Below are 13,405 nucleotides of genomic sequence, written 5' to 3'. Positions count from 1 at the left end.
CCGTCATCAGTGTCACATTGACATCATCACATGGTCACAGCTCCACAGCGCACACCGTCATCAGTGTCACGATGTCCGGGACTGAACACAGTGATAAAGTGCAACATGTCAGTCTCCTCTCCTCAATGAATCCACACAGCAGCTCGTTAATACATCGATAATAGGTTTGAAAATAAATGTTAATGAGCGACGAATAAACAACGAAAACCTGCTTTGTGATAATATTTTAAAAATGTAAATGAAACCCGATCATTGTCTTCATTTATTCACATTTCTCCTACGTACGGTTCACTGACAGTAGCGCCGTTCCCGAGACGCCTCATGACCGCGATTGGCTGTGCTCGTACACAGCTGTGACGTCACTCTGAGAAATAAGATTTGTCTGGGCTTTTTATGGCCTTTAGGAATGTTTTTCAAACATGAAACTCCATGAATTAAAAATATAGAATATAAAGATCTATAAAAGCCTATGTCCATGTCTCAAGGTGTCCTGTGGACACAATGACAATTGTTTTCATGAAGATTAACTTGAAAGTTCTTTTATGTTGAGATCATATGATTGTGATTATTGCAATAAATAATTCATTTAAACATTATTAAAAAGATCAATTGAACCAAAAGCACACTTTTATAACTTGAAATGATATAGCAGTTAACAGCTGAATATAGAGTTGATTTTCTGAATGTTGTTTGCTTTGGTCACAGTCGTATAGGGATTCATGCTATTATAAATAACATGAATTTAATACTCACTTACAACAGCATCTTCAAACACCTTTTATCAACATGGTTTATAATTGGTTTATAATATTATAATTCAATCATAATAACTAGAGTCTACTAATATAATGTCCCTATAGCAGTGTGTGAAGTATAAGTGAGGAAGAGGAGGATGATGAGAAAGCAAATGATCTTATTGGGAATAAATCTGGCTCCTGTGAAAAGTCTGTAGTTGATTTTGCTCGACCTTTGAGAAGCACTGGTCTAGACCAGGTCCCAGGGCTGTGAAGAAAAACATGGACATTAGTAAATAGAAATAGGAATTTGAGCACCTGTGTTTGTTTTTTTAAACTCAGTCTATCAGTTAGTTAGTTGACCTGAAACATATTTTTCTCTGTCAAATACAAAAGTGCACAAACACGACCAGGCCAGGAAGATATCTGTGTTGTGTCAGGTTGTTGTAGGACTTGCTGGATCTATTTAAATGTTTGGATATATATTACTGTATATATTATTACTTTCTTCACAGCGTTATTACTTTAGTTATGTCATATTATAGCAAACACATTCAACACAAATCCAAATACTGTCGGTTATAAAAGCTTTATTTAAATTTTGCATGGCATTATAATACTTTAAATGTTAGTAAGAAGATGTTCAAATACACACAAACAATGTTGAAATGTTGCATAAATAGATGGATAAATAAATAAATAGATAGATAAAAGCAGGTGGTTTTGTAAACCCAAAGGGTGATCACCAGACAGCACAACAACGCCACCTGGTGGTGAAACTTGACTATGTCAATACACAAAGTATTTCACGTTCTGTACTTAGTACATACAGTAAATACTGTTCTCATTTGTTGACTATGTAAATCAAATGAACTGATCCACATTACATAGAGGCAGAGGCAGATTCTAGCTCTGCCTCTGGATGTTGAAGGTTCTGTAGCGTTGAGCCGTCTGTGTGCACATGTCCACAGCCCTGTTGTCCTCGTCTGCTGTGCTGATGAACCAGTTAGGGAATCGAGCAGACATCAGAGTGCTCAGGCTCACACCTGTGTCCTGTTTATAGAACAGAAACCTCAACATGTCACTCTCTGCACTGACTGTCGACAGAGAGCTTTTGTCCTCCACTGCCTGAGGGGTGAAAAGGGACATGTGACATTGTTTAATATACATGATATTATTCATATTATAGTTTCATCTATAAATGTTCACTGAAAACAACACAAACAACTGCTTTGAATAGCAGGAAAAGCTAATAACAGGGAAGATAGTGAGCAGTTTTACCTCCAAATGCAGGGTTGGCTCACCATCTCCCATGTGACATGACAGGTAGAGATTAGTGTCTTTAATGCCCAGAGCTACAGGTCTGGCCTCAGTGCTGGGCGAGGGGTGCACATAGGTTGACATGTTCAGATAAACTGCAGGGGGAAATAAAAACACAGGATATGATTCAATTTTTGAGCATTTTGCTAAAGGGACATGAGGATTTGATCACCTTCATATTCAAATATCAAGTCAAACAATGATGTAACTACCTTTGCGGTTGTCACTGCCTCCCTGCAACATGACAGCGTGCAGCTCCATGCTGTTTTCCACCAAAACAAAGTTCCTCTTCTGCGTGTCCGTGATGCTGCACTGGTACACTCCTGTCCTGCTGAACTCGTCAGGTGGAGTCGCACTGAGTTCAAACACAATATGTTCTGAGGGGAAAGAAAGGGAACATTTGATCAGTTCCCCTTTTGTTATAGCTTCATCTCTCTGAAGGTCAGTCGACCTTAGGACTGACAACAGTAAAAGAGAAACCACTGAAAATTAATGGATGGTTTCAGAAAACACTAAGCATTATATCTGAAAATAGGCTAACAAGAGGACACTCATGGCTCCAGAGCTAAATTCTCATACTACACCAATGACACTTGTAAGACCTGATTGTGAAGGACTTCATGGGCAACATTCTATTCAGTGGCCTTTTGAGACTTTATCCACACTGACATACAGAGGACATTCCTTTGATGCAGCGGTGTTGAGATAACGCTTCATTGGTGGTATTTACCTTCCACGATACTCTCCAGCATGATGTTGAGCAGGTTTTCATCTCTGAAGTCGAACCTGCTGGCCTTCAGCCTCTCCATGGCAATGATGAGGTTCACCACACGCCTCATCTTCAGAGGATGCTGGGAGATCTCCAGACCCAGTCCTTCAGGCATCACAGGGCTCAACATTGCACATTCCATCCTTTTCTTAAATGGATAAAGATCTACAGGGGGACAGGAAAAGATTTCTGTGTTTACCTTTTACCTAAACACATGTGCATACAGATGTATGCAGCAGTTTATAATTGTCCCTTAGTTGAAATTGATCCTTTCTATCAGTATAAAATAGATTCAGAAGGAAAAAGAAAAGTCCATTTACCTGTTGAAGTCAGCGAAGGAGTTGTATTAGTGTGCTCTGTGAAGCTGTGTGAAGCTCTGTTTGTCAGTGTTGTTCTGTCTGCCTGTACTAACCTGCTGCTGCCTTTATATACCCATTCACTACAATCACTACGGGAATTTTCCTCCACAGACAGGAAGTGGGAAGGTCTTTTGTGTTGCGCTCACTGTGATGATGAAATTCTGGACACACTGCGGTGGTATGATAGGGATTGCAACACAACACAACACAACACAAGCATCTATTCATTGACTTATGTATTTAGCCCTTTATATTTTAATGGTGACATGTACATCAATGAAACAGATAGTCCACCTCCATCTATAGGCTAAAAACTTTTAAAGTAAATATATAACATATTATTATATATAACAAGATATCTGAGAAGGTTCTCAGTCAGACAGGTCACTGTATCAGGCTTTAGTTTTTAACAAGTCATTGAACTAAAACACATCCAGGTGTAAACCTCTAAAAAAATAACATATCCAAGTGTGTGCGTTTAAATAAAGTAGTGGATAAAAGAAACAGCAATAAGTAATGTTCTTTTTTTTGGTCATTTTTTACATGACACATGAGCCGTTAAATGTGTTCTTCTTTATCTTTGTCTGTACAATCATGGCCTTAGAAAGACAAATACAGAACAGAACATGGCATGAAAACATTATATAAAAAGACAGTGAAAAGTGTGACAGCGTCGAGACAAACTGGACAAAAAACATGAAAAATAAATGAAAAAAAACTAAAAAACATGAAAAAATAAATGGAAAAAAAACTTAAAAACATGAAAAAAAAGGAAAAAAACTTAAAAACGTGAAAAAATAAATGAAAAAAAACCTAAAAACTTGAAATATAAATGAAAAAAAACTTAAAAACATGGCACTACGCAAACACATTTAGTGACACTGCACTCAAATGGGAAAGCATTGATTAATAACTGCTGAAAGCTGCTGCATGAGAATGACCAATCTACACATAACACACTCTCTGTGGAGTTTTCTGGTTCTTTTGATGAGAGAGAGAAAAATTCCATTCAGTCAAAGTAGAGTTGATTGCATAATAATGGCTTTATCTGACATTTCTTCACATCCCTGCCGATCTGTGATAGTTAATGATCTGTGTGGTCTTCATGTTCTAGAGCAGGTGTGATTTAGGACATAACTGCAACAAAAACAAAAGATAATGCTAAATATAGTATATGTTTTCATCTTGTATAGAGTTATTGTACAAGCTTCAAACATGGTGAAGAGAGATTAGATTCATATTCAGTTTCTTTTTCATATTCACAAACACTGATTCTCAGTAAAGCAGTGTTGCCCGTGACATTCACATTTTGTACTATCTTTGTACTTTATACGGTGACCTTGAGTGTCCTGAACATAAATAAAATGTTTTCCTATTTATTATTATTTTTATTATTATTATTATTATTATTATTATGCAGAGGTGGAGATAGTACTGAAACATTCTACTCAAGTAAAAGAAGTGGTGTAAAAAAAAAGTTACTTCTACATTCTTTATTCACTTTTAATTCACTGACAAAGTTTCCAGTGTGTGGATTTTTTCATTTTAATTTAATTTAAAATTTTAGTTCAATAGAGATGTGTAAAAGTAAAATGACATTAACTAATAGTTCATGACTTTCCACCTCTGCTAATATGTCATTATTGAGGAGAAGGAGACAATAAAAATGTTTTCGTTATCGTAAATTCTCGTAGAAAAGTGTCTTCTCCAAGGACAAGTACAAGTGGGCTACATGTAGACCAATGGAATCAAACCCACAACCTTCCAGTTGAAAGACGACTCCCTCCACCACTGAGCTGGTGGAGACATGAGCACACCTCATTCTAGATTAGATTAGATTAGATCCACTTTGGGGAAATTCAAGAATGACGTAGCTGTCAACGTGTCACTGTTGAGGCTGGCCGATGTTAGTGTTTTGTTTTTCCTCATTTGTTTGGTCCATCCATCTGTTATTAACAGCCACAAAGATCAATAGCTGAAGGTCAAAGGTTAACTTATTTCTTTTCTCTATTTCTGTTTAGTTTTGCAAATTTTCTTCACTGTTGTTCTTGAATTGTTTACAGCTTCTGTTTAAATGTAATGCTTTGTCCTGTTGACCGTCGTCATCATCATATATGAACTATGAAGTTCAAGTCTGTGGAGACAATATTTCATCATGATGATGTTGACAGAATTTCACAGCAAAAGTGTTTGTTCTGATATGCTGCAATACACAGTTCACCAATAAAACAAACAAAGACACATATATTAACATATGGACAAGTGTAATAAAAAGATTAAACATGCTCCTAATCAGTGTTTTATTAGACCAAACACCCACAGACACAGCATCGGTAATTATCAACATCATTATTATGATCTTTTATGCTTAATACACCAGTATGTAGAAGCTCTTTAAATGATATATAATCACAATTATACATATATATATGTTCTTTCATGCTAAAATACAATCATTATTGCTACCCAAGAATTTTCAAATGTACTCTTTGACATTTTGTAAAGCACATTATTATTTCTTGATTATTTCTTGAGTATTTCTTGATGTCAAATGATGGCATTATATTATATGATGATTATTATTATTTATAAGCATTCCTGGACACAAACATTAGTGTTAGTGGTTGAATGTTAAGTTTGATTAATTTCTGACTTCTCACAGAAGTAAGCCAGCTCAAATGTGGCTATAAAAAGGTGAAATATAAAATAATATTGAAGTTTTTATGACAGGTGGTCTAATACATGTTACGTTTTATTTCCCTTAATGGGAAATACCAATGACTACATACGGAGGACTCGGATGCAGACAAGACCATGAGGAAGATTTAAAGGACTTTATTTCTACGTCAAGTCTTTACTGCATGCAAGGAGAGACTCTGTCACCAAGATGGTCTAAATGTTCTCTGACTTTGCTTCAGAGATCTCAAACATATATACAGTCACATCAAAGCAAGTTACAACAAGACAACACACTTTGTTTATGACCCACAAATGTCATCCTGTGCACCTCATGCCGACCCCTGCTTTACAATCCCATAATTTGTTCACAGCTTGACTGTTGGTTAATTGTTATCTTTGAACATACAGAAAACCTTACACTAAAAACTCCCTAATGGGAACAGGAAAACAATTTATTTCCCACATTCCTCTCTTTTGACACAAAGTGTCAACATAATTTATTTGGGAAATCACATGGTTTTATCAACTAACTCTTTACTGCAAACATATTGGTATAGGTTAATGTTTTTCCAAGTCTCAGAATACAGAATACAACAAAAGACAAGTTTCTCTGTGGTTGTGAATGTTTTATCCATGCCTTCTGGGATCTCCTGATCCTGCATGAGTGACAAACCCATACCACTTCTGTATCTTTGTGCTCCCTTAATGTTAACAGTCTTTCTTCATTCCTCGGTGGAGGAATAGATGTCAAAGTATCAGTTGAGCAGTCTGAAGTTTTTGTGTTTGGATAGAGTCCAAATCTATCTTATTTCGTTCAGTGTGCAGAACGTGTGTCCAGACATTCGCTATGGTCCCAGTTTCCCATCTGACACATGTAGCCATGACACGAACGAGCAGGTCATCGTATGCCTCATTGTCTGCGTCGATGCCAGAGTGAGCTGCGAAAACAGAGTCCATATGTGTACGGTAGTCAGCTGCTAACTCACCCTCCTTTTGTATTGTGTTGTGGATCTCAGTCCAACACACTCTTAAAGGGATAACAGCAAGCACAGCTTCAGCCAGGCTGGCCATCATGTTGTTGAACCGCACTGATCCAACAGCTGAGGATATCGACCAGTTGGCCGGTCAGATGTTGGGCCATCTGAGTTTAAAACATCTACAACACACAGCTTCTACCTCCTGTAGAGTTGGATTGTCATTTAGCTGTAGGTGATTGTCCTGCTGTGTGTCTCTGAGGGAGGAGGGGTGCAGACACGGAGTCTGAACAGCACATGGAGGAGGCAGATTCAATCCTAAACACACTTTGGACAACTTTCAGCACAAACACATAGTCTTCAAGACACTCTTCAAATTACTCAGAGAGACATTCTCACACAGACACTCAAAGTTATTTTTGCAGAGTTTTTTTTTCCTTATTCGTCAGTCAGGTCTGTTAGTGGAGTCAGTGATTGGATCAGGGTCGCCAGTCGCCTAGATTATGTGTTCAGATGTTTCTTCACACAGTAAACTTCACTTATTCTAGATTACCTTAATTATTATTCATTTTTATTTTGAATTAATTATTTCAACCCTATAGTGACTGGAATATATTTCAGATGTATATGTTAGTTTATAACCACTTCAGTCATTTTCACATCCATCAACAACATCCTTTAGCACACTTCTTTTCTTATAATGAGACAAAACCATTTGTTTTTACACAAAATCATGTCACACATTCATCTTAAAAATTAATATTATTATTTATCAACTGGGCCTCTCAAAGCACTCTTGAACAGCTTCAATTCTCCCATTCACCCATTCACATTCATGCTCTACATATCACACACTTATCAGGAGCTGTTAAGGACTTAGTGTCTTGATCAGGGACACTTCGTCATAAACAATCATCCTTTCATTAACCATCTCATGCATCATATAAAACACAGGAACAAATTAAGCTGAGTTAACTCAGCCCCAGCCACACATCATCATCTCCATGGTGACAAGAAATATATAGTTCTTATAACAAAATACACAGTTCCTATCATTTATTTATTTAATTAATTAATGTGTTAATTTATTGTTACTGTTGTTTTTATTTTTTAAATATATATGTATATATATTTCAAACATTTTAAACAAACCTCAATTTCAAAATCTTTCCCTTTTTACTACTTTCCTCAATCTTTCATGACCTTACTTTTCTTATTCTGAAACCCCCCTTCTTTCTGTCTCTCTGTCACTGTGTGAGTTCAGCCTGTTCAACTCTCCCCACAGAAGCAGCTCTTCTTGTTCAGCACAAGAAATCAGCTCTTAGAAACAGTTCATTCACCATTTACTCCAACACCATCAACTTCTATCATTTTATACCAGTCTCTTCAACATCCAAAAACCCCCAAAGCACTTGATTACCATCCACAATCCAACACAAAGTACCACCCCATTTTCTCATGCCATTTCATACTAACACACTCTTCTTTTCTTCTCCTTCTTATTTTTAAGACACATTCTGTTTAGCAATGCATCCACTATAACAATCAACATTTCCTCTTCACACAAGCTCTGCATACTGAGCTCAGGACAGCTCAGGTCAACACAAAACAACACAAAACAACACAAGACAACACTTAGGCCGAATTTTAAATTTTACCCAATCTCAATTTTAATTTTGTAAGTCGACTTTAATCAAAAATTTCAATTTAATATTTTTTTTAGAATATCTTGACAGCAACCACACAGGAATTACAACTGTCTACCTAGGTTTCACTCATGTGCACTAGTCTCCAAAACCACACAGGAATTACATGAGACGGTCCCGATTACCACACAGGAATTACACCGGATCTAAATATTCAAACCACAAAGGAATTATAGAATATATCGACATTCAAACCACAAAGGAATTAAAGAATATCTGGACAGCAACCACAAAGGAATTACAACCGTCTACCTATAGGTTTCACCCAATTACACAAGATTTAAAAAACACTGTACTCACTTTTAAATAGATGGAGCGTCCACTGGTCAGTACCTGTTCCTGACGTCAGGCGGAATTCCTGTCCTCCTTGGTGGAGCGGAAATTTTCCTTACCGGTTATAACCTTTAGTCAGAACTCAGAACCTGAGCAGTGGAACGTCCATCCCATCCTTGTCGCCAAAATGTGAAAGAAATTTCTCTGGAGTCATCGGTGTTGAATAAATCAAGTCTTTACTGCATGCATGAAGGAGAGACTCTGTCACCAAGATGGTCTAAATGTTCTCTGACTTTGCTTCAGAGAGCTCAAACATATATACAGTAACATCAAAGCATCTTACAAACACCATAAATCATCCAAGTTACAACAAGACAACACACTTTGTTTATGACCCACAGATATCCTGTGAACCTCATGCTGACCCCTGCTTTTACAATCCCATCATTTGTTCACAGCTTGACTGTTGGTTAATTGTTATCTTTGAACATACAGAAAACCTTACACTAAAAACTCCCTCACGGGAACAGGAAAACAATTTATTTCCCACATAAGTGAACAGCTAACAAGGTAAATATGTGTATGTGTATGTGAATGTGAGTCAGTCTGCAGCTGGAAGGCGAAGGAACAGCCGTTCCTCTGTGGCAGGTTTAAAGTTTGTAGTTGTGTTCCCAAAGGAACGGACTCACTCGCGTTGCTGTTAAGAGTCAAGAGACGAGGAGGGTAGACGAAGGACGCTTCCACAGGAAGGGACGAGGAAGCGGCCGCGCCTTGGCTGAGGCGAAGGTGAGCAGAGGAGAATCACTGAAGACAGGAAGGTCCGTGAAGAAACAGCGGTTGCTGTACGGCGAGGAGGGGACGAGGAGGAAGCAGGCGGAAGACGGAGGCGATCCCAGGAGAATAGCGATCTGCGGAACTTCCGTGCCTTTGCCGTCAGCAGGAGACGTGGTGACCTGGAGAGGAGACGAGGTGAGTACCGTACAGGAGTCAATAGTTTCTAGTAGCAAGTAGAGCGGTCCTTTACCGGCGGTAGCGAAACTACTATCTGACGCTGGTGTCACGACTGGTATCTGGGAGCCAGCTTCTTAGATTCCACCTGGAGAGGGAGGTCCTTAGTGGAGAGCCACATCTTCTGGCCCGGTTGGTAGTCGGGGGCCGGTCTCCGATGCCGGTTAGCCTGTTTCTGGGTCTGTTGGGAGGCTCTGAGGAGGGCGGCTCATACCTCCTGCCACACCGTCTGGCAGCATTGAACGTTGGATTGGACAGAAGGGACGGCCAGTTCCCTCTCTTGGCAGTTGAAAAGGGGTGGCTGGTAACCCAGGGAGGCCATGAAGGGAGAGACACCGGTAGATGCTGATGTGAGTGAATTGTGGGCGTACTCAATCCATGGCAGGAAGGAGCTCCAGGCGGAGGGATGACGTGCGGAGACACAGCGTAGGGCGACCTCCAGGCTCTGGTTCGAACGCTCAGCTTGGCCGTTAGACTGAGGGTGGTAACCTGATGACAAGCTGGCAGAAGCCCCCAGGGCAGAGCAAAACGCCTTCCATAGCAAAACGACGAGAATTGTGGACCTCTGTCGGAGACATTGTCTGCGGGGATCCCGTGGAGGCGGAAGACATGTTGCACCAGCAGGTCACCGGTCTCAGTGGCGGAGGGTAGTTTGGGGAGGGGGATGTAGTGCACTGACTTGGAGAATCGATCGACGACGGTCAGAACCGTGGTGTTATTGTCAGAGGGAGGGAGGCCTGTGACAAAGTCGACAGCGATGTGGGACCACGGGCGATGAGGGATGGAGAGAGAGTTGAGGAGTCCTGCAGGCGGGCGATTCGAAGTCTTACCACGGGCACAGGTGGGACAAGCAGAGACGAAGGCAGCCGTGTCTTGGAGTAGAGCCACAACCACACACGGACGGCCTCCAGCGGGGCAACTCGGCCCCATGGCAACAGCAACCTGCTGCGCTGTTGATTTTACAATAGGAAACGTGTGCCAAGATGATCCACCATGCCAAACAGGGCTTCACCACACTCCAGACACACCACAAACGGATGGCTTCCAGCGGGACAACGCTGCCCCACGGCAACAGCAACCTGCTGCGCTGTTTTACAAGAGGAAACATGCTCCAAGATGATCCACCACGCCAAACAGGACTTCACCACACTCGAGACACACCACAGAGGCTCCAGCGCCTGCACCGGCTCTGCCACACCAGGCCACAGCCACCACGGGGGACGAGCAGAACCGGAAAGAAAGGGCGGCCACAGGTGTGACCAGACCAGTATAAGAAAAGTATGCAGCGCCGCCCATCAATCAGCGCGCAAATCCACACCTGATGTGGATGGAGCAAGGAGGAGGGGGGAAAGGATGGGAAGGAAAAGACCATCCTGCCACATATGCCATGGGCTGCTAACGCTCGTCCTACTGCCTCGATGTCTGCCGAATCCATTCTTGGTCAGATAGTAATGTTACGGTTTTCCCTTAATGGGAAATACTGATGACTAAATACGGAGGACTCGGATGCAGACAAGACCACGAGGAAGATTTAAAGGACTTTATTTATACGTCAGGTAAGTGAAAAGCTAACAACAAGGTAAATATGTGTATGTGAATGTGAGTCAGTCTGCAGCTGGAAGGCGAAGGAACAGCCGTTCCTCTGTGGCAGGTTTAAAGTTCGTAGTTATGTTCCCCACGGAACGGACTCACTCGCGTTGCTGTTAGCTGCTCAAGAGACGAGGAGGGTAGACGAAGGACGCTTCCACAGGAAGGGACGAGGAAACGGCCGCGCCTCGGCTGAGGCGAAGGTGAGCGGAGGAGAATCACTGAAGACAGGAAGGTCCGTGAAGAAACAGCGGTTGCTGTACGGCGAGGAGGGGACGAGGAGGAAGCAGGCGGAAGACTGAGGCGATCCCAGGAGAATATCGATCGGCGGAACTTCCGTGCCTTTGCCGTCAGCAGGAGACGTGGTGACCTGGAGAGGAGACGAGGTGAGTACCGTACAGGAGTCAATAGTTTCTAGTAGCAAGTAGAGTGGTCCTTTACCGGCGGTAGCGAAACTACTATCTGACGCTGGTGTCACGACTGGTCCTCGCTTATGAGCGCTCCTGATTGGTGATCAGGAGCAGCTGGGTGGAATCGCACAGGTGCTGTGATCACCAGCGTCATCCGGAAAGTGGGTCAACCACGCCTCCTGCAGAGAGAGAGCAAAGACACGGAGCAGCAGGGAAAACACAGGAACTTGAAAGAGTGTGAATGGATGGGAGAGAGTCCCATCCATTCACACACACTCTCTCCACACACTCCACACACTCTCTCCCATCCACAGAGTATTCTGGGTGTTATTCAGTGCTTAACAAATTTGTTAAGCACTGAATAACACCCACAATACTCTGAATAACACCCACAATACTCTGAATAACACCCACAATACCGAACTCTGCACTAAATCACTTTCGGTGATACATGATATGTTTATTGCTGCTGCATTAACACCAATGTATCATTGTATTCTACCTCATTTACCTGTGCAATATTTACTGTGTGTAATAAGAAAATACATTTATCATACTGCTGCTCACTTTATTATTATACTGCTGTTCACATCTCATTAGACTTTTTTTTTTATTCACTTCACTTTCTTTATTGCCACTTATGTTTCTTCTTGTATTTTGCACTTTTTCATGTAGTAGCATTGCATGTTACTAGTACTTAGGTTTACGTCAGCGAGTCAACGGTTCTCTACATCCCAAGCATTTCATTGCATTGTTGACCTTGTGTTGAAAGTGCATATGACAAATAAACTCATCTTGAATATTGAATCTTGTGTGTGTGTGTGCGTGTTCGTGTATCTCTCTGTGTGTGTGAATGTGCACGCGAGCGTGTCTCTTTGTGTGTGTGTGTGTGTGTGTGTACATAATAATATAGTGTTGAAAGGTGTGTGTGTGTGATTCACTCTCCTTTTATTGTTGGTGACTCATGTTTTTTTCACTGCTCTGTTTCACATCCACTCTGTTGTTTTTCAGAAAAATGAGGAAGTGAAGAAAAGTTGAAACGACACAATGGAATGACTGACTTTTAAAAATACTTGATGTTATTTTTGCAAACGTGAAAATTCTCCTGAGCCGTTATTTGTGCTGATGAAATGTCAGAATGCTTTTTTATTAGACGTGATTATTTGTCAAAGCTTCACTGAGGTCAGATATAGAAAGGAAACACATTTATCTCTCAGTGTCATGTTTGCTGACAAAGCACCAGTCACGCTGTCATGTCATTAAAAATTATATAGAGCAGGGGGGAAAGGGAACTGGCCTTGTAATTAGAGGGTTGCCGGTTCTAGTCCCCACCCTGTAACTCTAAGCAAGGCACACAAACCTTATTGCTCCAACTGCCTAATAACCACCTGGAAAACACTGAATATCAGTCATTAATCAGTTATCATTAAGCACCTTGTTCTACAGAACCTTATTCTACAGAACCTTATTCTAAAGAACCATATTCTACAGAACCTTATTCTAAAGAACCTTATTCTAAAGAACCTTATTCTACAGAACCTTATTCTAAAGAACCTTATTCTACAGAATCTTATTCTAAAGAACCT

The 13,405-nt window shown here is 40.7% G+C and overlaps 1 protein-coding gene across 1 annotated transcript; it reads right to left on the bottom strand.

Annotated features, from left to right (window-relative positions):
• Positions 1 to 1,640: 1,640 nt before the first annotated feature.
• Positions 1,641 to 2,938, bottom strand: LOC310939706 (interleukin-1 beta-like; the record flags this gene model as incomplete). Its single annotated transcript, XM_083904521.1, has 4 exons — positions 1,641 to 1,862; positions 2,016 to 2,149; positions 2,267 to 2,431; positions 2,785 to 2,938. 4 exons carry the CDS (start codon positions 2,936 to 2,938, stop codon positions 1,641 to 1,643), a joined length of 675 nt encoding a protein of 224 aa, XP_083760647.1.
• Positions 2,939 to 13,405: the final 10,467 nt, after the last annotated feature.

This window comes from Microchirus variegatus (genome assembly GCF_963457635.1).
Source record: "Microchirus variegatus genome assembly, chromosome: 18".
Taxonomy (NCBI): domain Eukaryota; kingdom Metazoa; phylum Chordata; class Actinopteri; order Pleuronectiformes; family Soleidae; genus Microchirus; species Microchirus variegatus.
The sequence above is the reverse complement of the archived record's forward strand: the minus strand, read 5'-3'. Positions and strand labels throughout refer to the sequence as shown.